Here is an 18477-nt window from a genome sequence, read left to right on the forward strand (position 1 = left end):
CCCAGGAGAGGCCCTGGAGTTAGAGCACGCGAGCTGGGCTTCTAAAGCCGCCCCCTCTCACGGCCTTGGGACGCTGCTGGCTTTGACTCTGTGCTCTCAGAGCACATGGGATTGTTCACAAAGCTGAGGAAGCCTTCTTCAGAGTGTTCTTTTGCAGGGAGGTCCTGTGTGTGAGAGGCAGGACGCGGTTTGGGGGTGGGGATGGGTGCCCTGAAGGCCAGCCTGTTCCCAGCTCCCAGCTGGGTGACTTCAAGAGAGTGCCGTGGCTCTGCGGCCTGCAGAAGAAAGAAGACACGGAAAGAAAGAAGTGTTTCCCCAAATCTTCCTTTTGGGGGGGCATCCGTTTCCTGACGGGGGTGGGGGTGGGGGTGGGGGGAAGAAGCTGGAAAGCCAGACGTGGCTCCTTGACCTTGGCTGGCCATGCTAGGTTGGAGGGAGAGTGCCTGAGGCAGGCTGGGGAGTCCCCGGGCATTGAGTCATCTGACAACTCTGGTTGCTCCAGAATGCGGCTGCCTGGGCCACTTCATCTCCAGGCCCCTTCTAGATCTCTGAGCCCAGGCTTCCGTGTGCCTGAGCCCCTCTCTGGAGAGGCCCCTGTGAAGCTCTGAGACCCTCCCCTTGCTGTAGAGCTCCTCTGAGTTGGGCTGGGCTGTTCGGGTCAGCCTGAGGATCCAGTGACTTCTTCGTGCGTGCAGGACAGTGGCCGGGGCCCAGGAAAAGAGCCGACCCCTGGAGGATGAGGGCCCACCTTGCTCTCAAGTAGGCTGGGCTGCTTATTTGCCTGGAAGACGGAAATTACGGGACACCCCCAGCTATACGGGAACCAGATGAAACCAGCTGGCTACGAGGCCTCCTGTAGCCCAGCCCTTGGAATGCTCTTTTTCTTTAATTCTGATAAAATATACCTTACACAACATTTACTGTTTTAACCCTTTTTAAGTATAGAGATCCGTGGCCTAAGCACATTGCCTGTGCTGTGCAGCTAATACCACCATCTCCAGAAATTTTCCATCTTCTCCGCCAAAGCTCTGTCCCCATTACCAGCACCTCCCCACCCTCTCTCCCCACAGCCAGCCCCAGTCTACTTTCTGCCCCTGGGAATTTGACGACTCGAGGGACCTCCTGTAACTAGAATCAGACAGTCTGTCCTTTGGTGCCTGGCTTATTTCCCTCAGTGTGATGTCTTCAGGGTTCCTCCCTGTAGCAGGTGCCACGGTTTCCTTCTTTTTAGGGGTGCATAATATTCCATTGCCTGTCTACACCACACTTGGTTCACCTATCCATCCATCGGGGCTTGCTTCCATCTTTTGGTTATTGTGAAGAATGCTGCTGTCAGCAGGAATATGCAAATAGCCGTCTGAGTCTTTGTTCTTACTTCTTGTAGGTATCAACCCAGAAGTAGCCTTGCTGGATAATCTGGTGATTCTTCTCGTTTAATCTTTCGAGGACTTGGTGGTCCGTTTACGAGGTGGCTTTGCCATTTCACCAGCAATGCCCAGGGCTCCAGTTGTCTCCGTGATCTTGCCCATGCCTGCTGTTTTTTTTGTTTTTGATGACGGCCATCCCAGTAAGTACGAGGTGGCCTCTCATTGTGGTTTTGATTTGCATATCCCTAATGATGAGTGATGTTGAGCCTCTTTCCGTGTGCTTATTGGCCATCTGTTTATCCTTGGAAAAATGTCTGTTCCAGTCTTTTGTCCATTTCTAAAATGGGGTCTCTTTGTTGTTTTTGTTGGATTGCTGGGGTTCTTTATATATTCTGGCTAGTGATCCTTTGTCAGACATGTGGTTTACAGTGGAATCCTCTTTAAATTGGTTCTGAAAGAGCAGCGTTCAGGCTTCGGAGAGACTGGAGCCTGGCACGGGGTTTTGGACCCACTCTGTCACGCTGCCCACCATCATTCCTGACTCACCCCATGGTGCTCTCTGGTTCTGGGTGCTCTGGGGACACAGAGATGGGAAAGGTACAATCCCTGGTTTTGGAGCCAAACTAAGGGGTCAGGGAGATGGAAAGGGGGCTGACCTATGTGAGGCTGGGTGAGGGGAGAGGGACTAGGATGGAGATCCCGCGAGGAGAACTGACCTGGAGAAAGACCTTCACGTGCCCTAGAAACTCTTAGCGCGTGAGAAAATGCCCCAAGGGAAAAGTTCTGTGGCCGTTACAGTAGAATATGTTGGTGTCACCTGGATTCACAGTTGAAACCTCTGAGCTGGGAGGACGCTTCCACAAGTCTCAGGGGAGGGAGAGCAGAAAAGGAAGAGGTTTGCATCACCTGCTCTCAGAAACAGGACAGGAGTCTTCCTCTGATTTCTAGCTGTTGTCTCAGAAGTCGATAGGTGCCGTGGACCAGGAACCCTATAGGATGAGCCTTATACGATTCTATAACCTCTTACTCTCCCTGTATTTATTTTGGGCTTTTATGGGCATGTGTCTATATGTGTGTATATGTGTGTGTATATGTGTGTATATATGTATATATATGTATGTATTTATGTGCATGTGTATATATGTGTGTATATACGTGTGCACGTGCGTATGTCTTATTACTTCTTTATGTTTTATTCAGTTCATTAGGCAAATGGTTGATGAGCCCCTCATGTCTGCCAGGCACTGTTTTGGGCACTGCCGCCGTGATCAGGGCAGGCTCTGTCCGCAGGGAGTCTGCATTCCGTGATCGAGCCAGTCAGCAGAGGCCGCCAGGGCCATGTGTCTAGTCCACAGCCAGGCTGTGGGGGATGGGGGTCCGGGGGGAGCATCAGGAAACCCCCCAAGCAGAATGCATGTACAGCTTTCTAGAGGGCAGACGAGCAAGCAGTATCCCTGGGGCCCACAGTCGTGAGCTGTGAAGGAGAGAGAGGGCATCCATCTAGGCCTGCGAGGGGATCCCCAGGACTAGGGTACCAAACCGTTGGTTTGCCCAGGACTGTCCTGACTCTAGCACGAAGGTCCTGGGTCATAAGAAAACTCTCAGTCCCTGGTCAGCCTGGGACTCAGGAGCTGAGAGCATTGCTGACTTACCCCGAGGCACAGTGGTCTTTGGTGTCCGAGGGGCCCACAGTTCTTCATGCATCCACAAAAATGGCTTAATTTCTTTTAAAATCAGGAGGGAGAAAAATGAACTCTTGGGTTGAAGAAGTTGCTTTCTTTTGTGATATTAATATATATATATTTTATATCAATGCTATCATAAAGTAACATTTCCCATCTTTTTTCCCTTTAAATGGAGGAAGAGGGGCCCAGGGCCCTGACGACAGAAGTACTTAGGACACACAGAGTCGTAATGTGGCTCTGGCTGAAGGGCCTGTCAGAAATTAAGGTAAAGGCAGAGGGACCCATGTTGAGCCAGCCCTACCAACCCGCTATTCCTCAGCCTCACTGGAGAGCTGACTACTGATGGTGATGGCGGCCACGGTGATGGTTCACTAGCTACTGTTTATTGGGTGCCTGCTGTGTACGTGCACTAGCTGTTGACTGAGTGCCGGGTGTGTGTGCACTAGTTACTGTTTATTGAGTGCCTGCTGTGTACATGTACTAACTTTATTGAGTGCCTACTGTGTACATTCACTAGCTGTTTATTGAGTGCTTGCTGTGTACGTGCAGTGGCTATTATTTATTGAGTGCGTGCTGTGTACATGCACTAGCTGTTTATTGAGTGCCTGCTGTGTACGTGCACTAGCTACTGTTTATTGAGTGCCTGCTGTGTACGTGCACTAGCCATTTATTGAGTGCCTGCTGTGTATGTGCATTAGCTGTTATTGAGTGCGTGCTGTGTACATGCACTAGCTATTTATTGAGTGTCTGCTGTGTACATGCACTAGCTGTTTATTGAGTGCTGGCTGTGTACGTGCACTAGCTGTTTATTAAGTGCCTGCTGTGTATGTGCAGTGTGCTAAGCACTTCCAGATGTGTGAACTCATTTCATCTCTGTGACAAACATGTAAAGAAGTCCTGTTGTCTGCACTTTATAGACAAATCCGAGCCTTGGGGGGACAGACTCGCCTGCATGCACAGACTGAGGGCATGCAGCGGTGCAGGGCATTGGGGTCTGGGGATGAGGGGCTGAATCATTTCAGGGACTAAATGGGATTGTGACTTGTGAGGTGCTGGTCTGTTGGTGACTTTATCATGATCCTGACACCCTGTAGGGCTGGAACCTGGGTCACCGCCGCTCCAAGGCCAAGGGGCTCTCCTGGCCTCCTGTAGATGGCTGGTGTTCTTTGCCCCGACTCACCCTGGATGACCCACCCCTACTTGTAGACTGGGATGGCCGCCCGTGAGAGGGAGGGACCATGCGCAGGCTCTGGGCCACGCTGGCCCCCTGGGGAGCCCGCTGGTGCGGCCTTCATCACACCCCTACACGTGGAGCTGATGTGGCTGCTTGGAAAGCACCGAGGCTCCGTCCGCACCATGCTGTCCTGTGCTTCTTAACAGGCCTGCGCCTCTGCCTTCCCTCTGCAGGTGGTCTGTGCACTCCCATGGACCATGGCCCACTGGCTTCCTGTCCCAAGGTGACTTTCACAGCCTCACCCGTGGGCAACTCAATCAGTTACTGTTGACTGACTGTCTCCATGGACCATCTGCTCTAGGGTTTTGTCTTCAGCTTCTTTCCAGTTTCTCAAATCCCACCCCCTTTTTGTTTCCTGCTCGTCTATTTCCCACTCCTCCCCCAGAGCAGCTCAAATCCCGAATCCTGCACGGTTATGCTCGTTCACATGGCTCCCTGCTGAAACCCCTTCCTTCCTTGCTCTGCTGGGAATAGCCTCCTGGAGAACACACTTGAGTTTCCAACCCTTATTATTTCTGGGATGTTGGACCGAGCCAGAGAAGAATCTGGAGGAATAAACCCCTTCCCTATCCAGGGTGTGGCTGGACAGCCATTCCAGAAGACAGGCCCTTCTGCACCTGGGGAGGGCCCTGCGGTGAGGACCCATGGGGCTTCCTCCTTCCCATCTGCTTGAGGCCATTGCGAAGGGACCAGTGAGCCTTGCATGTGGTCTGGGCGTTGAGCAGGGCGTTTGGTACCCAGCCCAGGCAGAGGCTGTCCGCCCCTTTCCTTCAGAAGTTCCTGGGTAGGAGGGGCACGAGCGAGGCATCAGGTGTGTGGCGCCCGTGCCACTTGAGGCCAGCAGGCTATCCTGGAAGGTGTCTGCGGATGGTCCTTCACTTGCAGCAGAGCCTGAGGCTCTTGCCCCTGGCATAAGCCTGGGGGTGCTTTCTGCCCAAGGGGCAAAAGAACGGCTGCTGAGAGATTTGCTAAGAGCTAAGAAAGAGGAAATGTGGCAAAGGCTCACGGACACTGGCTTCCGGGGTAGTTTTTGTTTTGTTTTCTTGAGTGGTGTGAGTTAGGAAGGTGTAGACCTCCTTGAGCCTGGGACGATTGGAGAAAGCAAGCAGCCAGTACTGGGACAAGTCACGCCACAGACGTGCCTTCCTGATCCCGTCTCAGGCCAGTTCTCACCCCTGCGATTCAGACAAGTCAGCTGTCCTCCAAGGGCCCCAACCCCCACCCCACCCCCAATTCTCTGAAATAGAAGAGGAAGCAGTGATGAAAGAAACCACCCTCTCCTCGAGGTAAACTCGTAGAGCTGCAAAGGCGTCTCACTTCATGATTTCACAGAGGAGGAAACTGAGGCCCTCAGATGGGAAGTGACTTGTGGGAGGTCGCAGGTCAGGACGGTCTTGCATTCGTTCCGATCAGGAAGCTGCAAAGAGCTGAGCAGGGCCGGCCGCCAATCCGGAGCCCGCAGCCTGTGCCTTCACGTCAGCCCCTTGGGGTGCAGGTCCGTGGGAGCGCCTCCGGGACCTGACTGCAGTCCGCGGCGGGGCTCTAGGCTGGGCGCCACCCAGGCTGCCCCACTCTGTCCTGGCCACCTCCTTGGAGGTTAGAGAGAGCTCGACAGAGCCTCGAAGTGGGTACGAAAGAGGCACAACCATCCCCCATCATGTCTGTCTCCCTCCAGGGAACATCTAATTGGGAAGATGGGACTAACACATGTGCCATAAGAATGAAACCAGAAAAGGCAGGTCCAGTTAGATCCAGCTGCTGCTGCACAGGCTGCGAGGACACCTCCACGGGCCTTGTGGGGTGGACGTGTGGGCCAGCAGGTGCAGAGGTCCATGGCACGTGGTAATTGGCAGCTTGGCCACGATAGGAGCCTGAGGCACTGGGGCCGCAGGGCTGGGGTTTGGGAGTCCATCCCCGAGCTGGTGAGTGAGCCTGGCCTCCCCGCTGCGTCCCTTCCTCAGCCAGCTTGTCGCCTCCCCCACCGGGAGCCGGGAGCCGGGAGCCGGGAGCTGGGAGCTGGGAGGAGAGCAGGCCCATCTCCACTGAAGCCGTGAAGCCTCTGGCAACTTGTGCAAGGAGTCCATGACATGAGAGTGAAGTACAGAAGGCTGGTCGGCTGGGGACATGCAGGGACAACACGGCTGTCAATGTGACTATCCCTCGGGGGCAGGCGGCTCCCAGCACAAAGCTCCATATTGGCCTTTCTCAGCTTGGGAATTGAAATGGCAGGGATCTCCCGTTTGAGGAGAGCAGAGAAGGAGGAGATTGCCATGGGCCGGGGAAACCTCACTCACGATGCTGGGGAGATGGCGCTTGGGGAGATGGGGGCTCCGCACCCCGAGCGGGAGGGGGCAGACTACGGGTCATGCGCCAGGCACCATAGATGAAGTGCTACCGAATCCCGGCCGCGCTCATCCCGGGGCTGCTCCAAGCCATGATGGCAGAGGGATGTAGTTGTAGCCAAGACTGTACGGTCAGCAAAGCCTCGGGTGTTTGCTCCCTGGCCCTGGACGGGAAAAGCGTGCCAGCCACGGGTGGAGAGTGTGCCACGCTCTGTGGCACGGCGGCCAATCTTGATGAAGTTGTTGAGGAGAGGGAGGAGTGGGCTTGGCTCCTAGGCGTTGGGCTTTGTAGGCCTGGGAGGACAGTCACGGTGTGTGCCTTTGGGTGGCTTTGATGATGTCCGCAATGTGTTTGCCCCGTGATCTCATTTGGTCTCATTATCTTCGCATGAATTCTATTAGGCAATGAAGGATTTGTATTTCAAATCGATAGATGGAACTGAGGACAGAGTCTGAGGCTTAAAGAGGTTATCAGATTTCCTCAAGATCACTTAGTTAGTCTTGGGGGCCAGGTCTCAAACACAGGCTTGTGTTCATCCCGTAGGCATTTCCTGAGCCTCTTAGGCTCTGGGATGCCATGACAGGTAAGACAGGCGCAGGTGTGTCTCCCACAGTACTCATTCCACGCTGATATCCAAGGCTCGCTGCACTGCAATTCCTGGGAAAAAAATAAGATTTTTCTCCTCCCGCCCCCTCCTTGTAGGCATTAGGGAGCCACTGAAGGTTCCTGAGCAAGTGTCTATTGTTTGGTTCATGCTCGGTGCCACTGGACAAAAGAAGAAATAGAAGTATGGTACAAGTTATTAAGAAAATTCACTCTAGTTGGGAAGACAACTCAAGATAGATAGTCTGCTTGGAGGTTAATACAGATAGATGCATATTTAAGTGCCAGGCAGTATAGTGCTAGCTTTACATGTGGGTAGCTTTAACCTTGCTGGGGCTCAGTTTCCCCATCTGTGAAATGGGCATTCAAATGGACTTGTGGTGAGGATGACACGGACCGAGACAGATCATCATCACCATCGTTCAGGGCAGGAGTGGCCAGAGAGGCCGGGACAGAGAGCAGGACCTCAGGTGGGCAGATGGGAGCAATATGACGAGAGCATCACGAAGGAAGAAGCAGCCGAGAAGTTTAAGAAGAGGGAGAGTAAAATTTTCAGCAAAAATGAGGTTTGTTTGATTCAGGTCGAAAGACAACGGGCACGGAGGTATCTGAGGTATCAGAGTGTCCGATTCTCCTCAACTTGCTCCTCCCCCGGGGGTGCCCCCTCATTGCTGCCCTGGGTCCACCTGGGGATACTAGAAACCACAGGACTCATTCGGAACTTCTTCCACTGTGACCAAAATAAAGACATGTGTCCTTGGTTCGGATGCACAATTTACCAATGTTTGGGTTTCTTCTTAAAGTAAAATTCAGCTTGGGGTAAATCAGCTCTGAGGTAGGCCCCAGAGCACATGGGATGGTCCTCTTCATTTTGTTTTTAGGGATATATATGTATATGTTTTAATTAATTAATTAAGAGAGAGAGAGAGAGAGAGCGGGCATATGCACATATGACTGGCAAGGGTGGGTGGACAGAGGGAGAGGGAGAATCCTCGTACTGAGCACGGAGCCTGACACGGGGCTCAATTTGTGGCTCGATCTTACAGACCCGGAGATCCTGACCTGAGCCCAAATCAAGAGTCAATGCTAAAGGGACACAGCTACGCAGGAGCCCCAAAGATATTTTTAATAGAGAAGTTTGGGGCTCACTCTCAGGGGAGCATCTGCTTGGACTCCTAGCACCCAGGCTCTTCACGTGGCTGTATCCTAATACCCTTGAGCCCCGAGAGGCAACACAGCCCCTTCCGTAGCTCCGGATAGGGGAGCACACACCTCTTTTCCACCAGCACCCTGATTTGCCAGCTGCCGTGGGCACAGCTAGACCATCTGGCACCAGTGCCGGGGGCTCAGAGCATGTGTGTTCCATGCCAGGTGCCCTGAGAGACACAGACCCCCGAGGAGAGACACATCTGTGGCCAAGGCCAGTGTTTGTGAAACCCTAACAGAGTGAGTTCCCCGTTCTTTCTCCATCTTGGGCCACCCCGAGAGATACAACTCTATGTTTCTGGCTCTGTACCCGTGGACAGAAGCAAATCTTTCACTTTGAGGACGTGAAAATCTGACAGGTGAATAAGAATTGAGGTCTTTGCCTTACACTCTGAAGATGACTCTACTGTTGCTCTTGTTCAGCCTAAGCCTTGGCGGAACCCTACACCATACATCAGAAGCTCCAGGACGGAGCCCAAGCAGGGTTTCTAGAGATCCCCTAGATGATTCCGAGTGGAGCTGAGTTGAAGAACCACTGGCCTAGATTCTATACCATCCCTGGGAGGGGAAAGGATTAGTGGGCTCTTGTGACTGACTCGCTGGCCAACTGGCTGGCCCACTTTGGCAGGTGATTCATACGATCCACCCGTCAGATCTTGTCTGCCAGAGGTGGTGTGGGCAGCAGCCGTGTCAGCCCTGGGGGCTGACGTTCCAGCCTGGGGGACTTCGCCTGTTGGCCACACAGGGCTCCTGGCACTCCCAGATGGGGTGGTGGAATCAGGACAGCCATCTTCTGCGTCAGTCCTGGAAGGGGTCGCCTCAGATGTTCGCGTCACTTCCCCAGGTTTGTGGTGGGCAAGGGGGAGGAACAGATGAGTTATCCGCTGAAGAGAAGGGGAACAGGAAGAAGAAACCTCTAGTTACAGCCGCTGTGACTCTTGCTGTATACAAACCCAGGCCTGGAATAACTGACTTTTGAAAGCCGTGAACCAGCTGCCTTTTCTTATAGGGAAATGGCTGTAGCTCACTTGGAAACTATGAGAGGAGAACTTCCCAGAACTTCTAGAGTTTCCTGTCCATCATTTATTTTATTTTATTTTATTTTATTAATTAATTAATTTATTTAGTAGATGATTATGAGAAAGCTGTCAGCCCCTGAGGAGGGGACAGCCTGTGTCTCAGAGATGGATAGGATGGAGCACAGGGTAGGAACCAGATAACTAGTCTGTCTGACTCCCACGGTTGGGCAACGGCCAGGCACACCTGGTCCCACAGAGATGGTCCAGGTATGGGGAAGGGCAGGGTTGGGAGGGCTTCTGGGGAGGTACGTGTCTCTGGGAACGGACTGTGGGAACGGATGAGCTCCCTTTGAGTCTCCCCGGATTGATGCTTTGCCAGTGTATGAAGACACTGCCTGAGGCTCACATCTGTGGTTGCTTACCTCAGGCAAGCAGGAGAACCCCTGGGCTGTGTGCTGCCCTTGGGGCGCTTGGATGGAATCAAGGTCCAGTTCTAGGGCCCGAAGGTCATGCAGGGAAAGGGTGGCTCCTTCATGCCACCGGAGAGAGTGGAAGGCCGTCCTTGATGGCTTTGTTGGTGACATGGTACCCCTGGGTCCTGAGTTCTTTGGGGCCTGACACACTGATCTGATAAACCATGGACGAATGTTTCACAGGTTCCGTGATTTATGGGCCTTGGTTTGGCAGCTGCAACCCTGGCCCTCATGGACTGGCATGGAATTTCAGTGATCGTTATGGGAGTGGCAGAAGCGCCATCCTAGAGTGCCCTGTGGTGGATTGAGAAAAACATGGGCTCCACACTTGGATGGACTCTGTTCCAGGCTCTACTCAGATGCTTACTAGCAGTGGGACCACAAGTGTGTTCTGTAACCTCTCTAGGCCTCAGCTTTGTAATCTGTGAAATGGGAGTGACGGAGGTGGTACGGGAGACAGGGTATGTGAAAGAGCACAGCGCTGGTACCATCTGATCTCTGAGGAAGAGGACTGGAGCAGACAGGCCAAGGGAAGAGGCTGGGATGGAAAAGGGGTGTTGGCTTATCTCCATGCAGAGGGGTGGGGGGTGGGCGTTGGGAGGCCACACCAGCTCCCTGTGGCAGCCTCAGAGTCTGACATGTTATCTGCTGTGTGAGGTTGGAAAGTGAGAGGAGGAAGCGCAGGCATCGTGCTGAGCGTGTCCTCTCCTCCCGCGGCTTGCTGACTGCTGACTGGGGGGACTGCGGGGACAGGCTCCAGTGGGCGGGGCCTTTGTGTTCCACCGGGTGCTGGTGTCCTGACAGGACAAGCGACAGTGAAATCCTCCAGCCGAGCCACACCCCTCCAGGAAGGTGTTGGATGGTGGCAGCCAGGAGAACACAGGGGCCCCGCCCCTCTGGGTCTCAGTTTCCTCATTTGCCAAAGGAGAATCCTGACTTGAGTCTTGAGTCTGCTCGATTTCTAAAATCAGATGAATTCTGGGCGGGTTTTTGCCAACTTATTTGTTTCCCCAAACCATGGCTTCCGCATCCCTGACCACACACGGGCAGCCTGAAGACATCATCAGGAAGGTGGGCGGTGGTGAAGAGGAGGGAAAGGCAAGGAACTGATCAGGGGACAGAGTCGCTTAGACCCCAGAACTTACCCTGCAGCGTGAAGAACGATGACCTCCATCCCCTTCCTCAGCCTTCTTCTTCCCTCACGCTTCCCTGGGGGCGGCCGGCGGGCACAGGGGAACCGCTGGGAAGAACACAGCAGAACAGCCTGGAATTTCCTTGTAGGTCTGCACCTGCAGCGTCAGGGCTTTAGACAAGTTACTGAGCTCCTCTGAGCCCCGGTCGTCTCACCTGAAAATGTAGGTAATAATCTCCACCTCACAGCGTCTCGGTTGGTGAGGATTAAAGGAGATGGTGCGTGCCATATTCTGGCACAGAGAAGGTGCTAAGTGGATGCTGGTTGTCCCCATGCCCCGGGAGAGGAGGCCGAGTCTCTCGGTTATTGTAGAAGGATGACCCCTGGCTCCTTCCGGTTCACTCATGCATTTGACAAATACATAAAGTTGACCCCTTGAGCAACTTGGGGCTTGGGGGTTCTGACCCCCTGCACAGTCAAAAATCTGAGGCTAGCTTTTGACAACTCCCAGACTTAACCGCTAATAACAGTCTGCTGTTGCCCAGAAGACTTAACGAATAACATGAACAGTCGATGAACACAACTTTGCGTGTCATATGCGTTATACACTGCACTCTTACACTAAAGTAAGCTAGAGAAAAGAAAATGTTGTTAAGAAAATCATAAGGAGGGGCACCTGGGTGGCTCAGTTGGTTGAGCGTCCGACTCTTGATTTCGGCTCAGGTCATGATCTCGAGGTGGCAGGATTGAGCCCTGAGCCTGGCATTTCTCTATTCCCACACCATCTAAATGCGGTCTTTTCCCTAGTAACCCTAAGTAAGCAAATGCTGTTCTGCTGATGGACCGAATTCATCATCCGTGCCTGCATGCTGGGCACGTTCATATTAGTTTCTCAGTGAGCCCAAGGGGTAGGCCTTGTTCCCACTTCACAGGTGAGGAGACTTGGAGATTTAAGTCACTGACCTGGAGCCGCTGGGCTTCCCAGGGGCACCACTGGGATTTGATCTCTGATTCTTCTCACCCTGTACCCAGGAGATTAGTTTTCACTGTGGGACTGGTGCTCCCTTCTTGGTCAGGGAGGTCTTTGGGAGGGTGTGGTCCTCCCCTTTCTCATAATGAGCACCGCTGCGTACCCACTCTCACTTCTGCGTCTGTTCCAGAATGTCTGTAAACCAGCCGAGGAGGCCACGCAGCGGCCGCCCACACTGCAGGAGATCAAGCAGAAGATTGACAGCTACAACACCCGGGAGAAGAACTGTCTGGGCATGAAGCTGGTACGTGCGGGGGGCCTGCCCGCCTGCCCCCACCCGGTTCCCACCGCCTCTTCCACTGGGGCTCCTCTGTTCTCCCTCTGGATTCTGGGGCGGCCCCTCCCCTTTCTTCAGTCCTGGGGAGGCCTCGGGGCTTGTGGGAGGCTGTCAGGCACCCCCCCGCACCGCTCCGGTGTGCTGCAGGGAAAAAGAATGGGCTTTAGAATAAGATCCAGGTCCATCTCTGGCTCTTCCCCTTTTTCCGCTTTGGGAAACCCTTTTAACCTCCCTGGGCTTCGGCGTAAAATAGAGATATTAGTGCCCATTAGTCAGAGCTGTTGTGGGAATTAAGTACGGTACAAAGACCTCAATAGCTGGTATCGCTTGGCCCCCAGGAAGGCTTCATAAGAGGGAGTTCCCAGCTCCTGTCCTCTCCCTTTTCCTGTCTGTGTCCTGGGGAAGCTTCCGGAGACTGTGCGGAGCTCTGAGAGGGGAGGCACCAACTCTGCCGGGCTCCCAAAGGCCGTTGGCCTCCGGAAAGGGAGAAGGTAGAAGATCTCTGCCCCCTGCTGGTCGCTGCTAGCAACTGGCTCTCTGGGGCTTCAGCCCAATGGGGCACTAGAAAACCCAGTCTCCCCTGGTCCTGGGCTTAAGCCTTGCAGGCTGCTGGGATTTGGAAAGAGATGCAGAAGGAAATGCAGTGGGCTCATTTTCCAAGGACCTCATTACGGAGCTTTCCTGCCCCTCCCTGGTTTGGAGGGACAAACTAGAGAGGCCACTCCAGACCCTGCCTCCTAGGAACAGGGACTCAGCAAAGGTAGGGGACTGGGGCAGGGAGGCTGAGCCCTGGGAGGGCAAGCCAGAGTAGCTCCTCCTGTCCTCTCTGGTTGCTGGATACCCTAAGCCTTTTCCTGGCCCTATGCAGGGTGGGCAGGGGGACATTGTCTCTGCCCTCCAGCACCCCCAGGTTGGCAGAGACAGGAACAACTTGGGGAGACAGGTCTGGGGGCTGACTGGGATGGCACTGCTATTAGGAAAGGCCTCTGCAAACCGCGTCTCCCCCACCCCCGCCCTGACCCAGCCTGCGGCAGTGGCTCAGAGCGGCAGATGCGGTCATGCGAGATTGACCCGAGCTGACCCATAGCATATCCCCTGCTCCGCAGAGTGAAGATGGCACCTACACGGGTTTCATCAAAGTGCATTTGAAACTCCGGCGGCCGGTGACGGTGCCTGCTGGCATCCGGCCCCAGTCCATCTATGACGCCATCAAGGAAGTGGACCTGGCGGCCACCACAGACAAGCGGACGTCCTTCTACCTGCCGCTCGATGCCATCAAGCAGCTACACATCAGCAGTACCACCACGGTCAGCGAGGTCATCCAGGGGCTGCTCAAGAAGTTCATGGTTGTGGACAATCCCCAGAAGTTTGCACTTTTTAAGCGGATACACAAGGACGGGCAAGGTATGCAAGGGCGAGCTCCCCGTCAGAAACCATCTCCCTCGCTAAAGGCCTGGCAGACTTGGTGCGGAGGAGGACTGGGCTTCCCTGGGGCACCACTGTCCAGCCACGTGGCAGGGAGCTGGCCGGGAAGCTGATGCCTGCTCCCCGTGCCCCTCACTTTATATGTGACTACAGGAAAACCACACCCTGGGCTCCCACTTCCTTATCTGTGGAAGGGGAGAGAAACCGCCCACTGTTCCTAATCTTTTGGGGAGGTGATGTGAATGGAAATATGCTTCAAACTCTGGGCAGACACCAAAGATAAAAGGGCATTCCCTATTCATGTCAGGTTCATTTCATTAGGTTGAAAGGATGGTTACTTCCTGTCATGACCTTCCCATGTCTGCATTTCTGGGTCTGTCCCACCCACACTGAGTCCCTGACCCTCTTTTCCAAGACGCGCCTCCAGGTCCCTCTCTTGCTTTGCAGTGCTCTTCCAGAAACTCTCTATTGCCGATTGCCCTCTCTACCTGCGCTTGCTCGCCGGGCCTGACAATGATGTCCTCAGCTTCGTGCTCAAGGAGAATGAAACTGGAGAGGTGGAGGTGGGTCTGGGCCCCTTTGCGCGGTACAAAAGCCCAGCCCTCAGGGCACCCTGGCTGGGTGCTGGCGGGGGTCGTCCTCACCACTGGCATGGGTGGGGGCCATGCGGCAGCCGCGGAGGCAGCTGGGAAAATGTCCTGGGGAAGTTGAGCCCGGGGCAGTGCTGGGCTGCGGAGTTCAGCGTCTAATGCTGGGGTTGTAAGCATCCTGGGGGAGCAAGTCAGGGCCTGTGTCTGGCAAGGCCTGTGGAAAGAAAGGATTTCGTGTGCTCTTTTTTTTTTTTTTTTTTTTTTCTAAAAAGCCGGGGTGGAGGGACACTGAGAAAGGCCCATGTACCGGCCGGGGTTGTTTTGCTCCAGCATGGTCTGAGGTCCAGCCAGCTCCATCTCTGGCCTCCACTGGATACAGAGATTTTGGAGCCACTTGTCTCTTCCTGGTTTGGAAAAACTGGCCCTTTTCCTCAAAGCGCCGCTCATCAGAGTCCAGTCTGGTGGCACGGAGTCGGGTGAAATCAGGCTGGTGCTCCCCGTGGCCTGGGATCCTGGGGCTCAGGAGTGACCGAGGAGTGACCGAGGCCAGGTGTTTGCCACTCTGTGGTCAGCGGAGGCCTAGGGTTGGGGGGAGCAGTCTCGTAGGTCACTCGGCGGTCTGGGGGATCCAGGCAGGTCGGGGCCCTGTCCCTTCTCCCTGCCTCTGCCTCATCTGATTTACACGTTAGAGTGTGTAAGAGTTTGTTCGGGAAAAAGTACTCTGCTGACAGTGTTTGGACACTGCTGGCCCAGTGCAGACCTCCGGGGCCTGGGAGTTTAGAGACCAGGCCCTAATTCCCTTTCTGCTGCCGCCAGCTCTGTACCCACAGCGGTACCTCCTCCTGTCTGTGGACTTCAGTCTTCTCCATTATGCAATGGGGGGATTAAACTAGATAAACCTTAATATACTTTTGTGCTCAAAATCCCTGGCTCCATGGGTGGTGGGGGGAGGTGATGAGGGGTGGGGGCTCTGCTCCTGGGTCAGTCTGAGAGTGATCAGGTCCCACTGGGGCAGGCCAGGGTCAACAGGGCTGTCTGAAGCTTTCTGGGTTCTGGGATCCCATTATCTGCTCTGCCAGCCAAGGGAGGCAGGGACCCTCATTCCGTGGCAGATGAACTAACCAGACAGAAGGGCACAGTGATGTGCCCAAGGTCATGTGGTGCTGTTGGGCTGAAACCCCGTCTCTGGAGGCCAAGCCCAGCTCTCCTCCACCTGCCTCTTGAGGGCCTGCACACTGAGAGCCGTTCTCTCAGCACCCCCAAAATGGACATCTGGACAGGCCAGCAGGGGCCTGGGCGGCCCCAGTATCACTGTTCAGACCTTAGCTGCCACACAGAAAATATCAGATGGTTGATTCTCCAAATAAAACACCACTCATGGAGGGGTACCTCTTGGTCATGAGATGTCAGGATTTGAAATCTGGTGGCTGGTAACACGGGAAACCCAAGCTTTCTCCAAGGCAGTGGTCTACTCAGTAGTAAGCCCTGTGTAAGCTGTGTGCAGATGGAGGCAGCGGGAGTTGGGGGCCCCTCAGGTCGTGCGGCTTCTGACCTGTCTCCTGTTCCTTTCTCCCCCATCGCCCTCGCCCTCGTGGCTCACAGTGGGACGCCTTCTCCATCCCCGAGCTCCAGAACTTCCTAACGATCCTGGAAAAGGAGGAGCAGGACAAAATCCAACAAGTGCAGAAGAAGTATGACAAGTTTAGGCAGAAACTGGAGGAGGCCTTAAGAGAATCCCAAGGCAAACCTGGCTAACCGGTCCTGCTTCCTCTTCTTCTGGTGCCCATGGATTTCTTTTTATTATTAATTATTATTTTGCAACAGAGACTTTTTCTCAGGACACCTGTGGCGGGTGCATCTGTGCCCCCCTCCCCCTCCGGGCAGTTCCAGATGTGGCACGAAATCTCTGAGGGACACGCGTGCTCGCCGGCTGGGCCCCACCTGCCACACGCTGCCAAGGAGCGGGACCCCGGGGAGGGGGGGAGAAGAGCCTCAGACCTCAGCGAGGTCCTCGAGCTCTTTGTAAGCCAACCAGCTGCCTCTCTCATCACCAAACTGGAACTGTTTGCACCAGCCGGCAAAGGAAAGAAGAAAGGTTTTAGAGCTGTATGATCTTTCTCTGGCTTTCATTCTTCCTCAATCTCTTATTTGCCACTCATAGACCTTTATTTATGAGTCAAAAATTATAGTATATTCCTTGAGCAGGTCTGGGCTAAGCCCCCGAAAGTAAGATAATGCTCGTAAGAGGATTGCCCCTCACTGTCCCAAGGTGCCCGTTGTTCATGCTCAAGGGAAGATCGTAAAGCCACTGGCCCCAGATGCTCAGGTAGGAAGCCCCAAAGCTGAGGCCGGCTCAGAGATTTCCAGAGAAGCTGCAGCCTGCCTCAGCCCTCATCGCTCAAGTCTGCACCCATGGAAACCCAAAGGCATATCTATTTGCGTGTGTGTGATGCCTCATCACGTCTTTGTCAACAAGTGTTTGTTTTTGAGTTACAACTTGGAGTTTCATATTGCCTTCATCCTCATGTGTTTCCACAAAGGGAAACCAGTCATTTACCAATTTTAATGTCTCCTGCTGAGTACGGAAATCAGGCAGTCGGAGAAAGCCAAAAAGCGTTGCAGAGAAATGTGTCCAACTTGTCCTCGGCCTTCCCCCAGCTGGAGAGCGGGGAGGCAGTCCTTGGCTGCCCTGCCTTTCCCACTCGGCCTTCCGCACTGCCTCTTCCCTCCCCCGGGGCATGCTGGGGTCTCCAGGTGCTGCTGGAGGAGCTGCCTTGAGGACAGATGGGGGAACCTCCCAACTCAGCCCACGTGGAGTCCTTTGTGCTCTGAAGCCCAGGCCAGCCCCAGGCGTTGTGCTCTGTGAGATTGCGGGCTGGCCTCCGGCTGATCTCAGTGCCTTTTTGTTTTCAGAGAGAGACAGGAGCAGGGTGTACTTGCTTTGCTGCCGGCTTGCTCCTGCCAGGAAGGGGACAGCGGTGGTGTGGGAGGCAAGGCCAGGAGAGCCCTCCCGCCGAGAACGGGGCAAGAGTCACAGACCTCCTTCCCCTCTAAGGTCTTGGGCTTTGACTCCCATGAAGTGATGTTAAACCACATGGATGGGGTGGATGAGGTCCCCAACCTACATCTGTACCGGCTCTTGTTCAGGTGCAAAATGAAAAGTAAACTAGCCAAGCAACTGAAGCAAGTGGCCAGCTGCAGACAGTCCCTTGAGACGGAGGAGGACTTTTCATGGTCAAAGCAGGGCCGGCTTTCCAGTCCAGCCTTGGAGAGATCCCTTCTTCACTCTCCTCTGCCTTCCCAGGTCCTTCTTGGGTTGGGTTGAGCCCCAGCTTCTTCGTGTAGCCTCAGAAGTCCCTTCCCTGACCCTTGCTGTGTCCACACTGCCCCCAATCCCAGAAGGAATGCTGACCCCAAGTCATACAAACTGTGTGTAGTCTTCAGAGCTGCAAAAGCAAGACAAGCTAGCAGCTCAAAGAGTGTTTAGGTTCCCCAGAATCCTGGTTCTCTGCCATCTCATGCTCAGCCTTATTGCTTCCCTCCCTGAAAAAAACTCTCTCTCCCTGCTGTGTATTAAAGGGAGCGGGTAGAGAGTCCTTTTCCTTCATGCTGCATGTCTTTAACATTAAAGGAAGGCACGGCTCCTGCTGCAGCCACCGTGAATGCTGCTGAGAACCTCCCTCTGATGGAGGCGGCTATTTTATTTTTGAGAAGGAAAATAAAGTCCTGTATATATATACACATAAAGGCATATAGCTATATATAAAGAGATAGGGGTGTTTATGAAATGAGAAAATTCTGGGAAAATTCTGACTTTATCTAAAGCACAGTTAGACCCAGGACCCATGCTGAGGTCCGAGCCTCGGCGAACAGTCTGTATAAAGTATCTCTTCCCCAGAGGTGGGTATGACTGCTGGTAGTGCCTTCTATCCTTGTGTTGGCCCTGTGTGTATGTGTTTGTTTTGAGGATATTTTCCTTTTAAATGTCTTTCTTATATGGATTTTAAAAAAAGTAATAAAAGCTTGTTGCAAAAATGACCCAGTCTGGAGACCTCTTCTTTGTCCTTTATCGTCTCCTGGAAATTGGGAGCCA

The 18477-nt window shown here is 53.9% G+C and overlaps 1 protein-coding gene across 2 annotated transcripts in view; it reads left to right on the top strand.

The window, feature by feature from the left end:
• LOC111151024 (Ras association domain family member 5) overlaps window positions 1-18422 on the top strand; it is a 73196-nt gene extending 54774 nt beyond the window's left edge. Inside the window, exons 3-6 of one of the 2 annotated variants that reach the window (XM_022508730.1) lie at window positions 12223-12336; window positions 13476-13773; window positions 14242-14357; window positions 15987-18416. In XM_022508730.1, coding sequence (XP_022364438.1) covers window positions 12223-12336; window positions 13476-13773; window positions 14242-14357; window positions 15987-16139 — 681 coding nt within the window. In that variant the 3' untranslated portion in view covers window positions 16140-18416. Of the gene's footprint in view, window positions 1-12222; window positions 12337-13475; window positions 13774-14241; window positions 14358-15986 lie in introns of both variants that reach the window. The other variant, XM_022508731.1, reaches the window with a different exon arrangement.
• The last annotated feature ends 55 nt before the right edge of the window (window positions 18423-18477 follow it).

The sequence above is a fragment of the Enhydra lutris genome, unplaced genomic scaffold, assembly GCF_002288905.1.
Source record: "Enhydra lutris kenyoni isolate GAN:26980312 unplaced genomic scaffold, ASM228890v2 scaffoldscaffold25, whole genome shotgun sequence".
Taxonomy (NCBI): domain Eukaryota; kingdom Metazoa; phylum Chordata; class Mammalia; order Carnivora; family Mustelidae; genus Enhydra; species Enhydra lutris.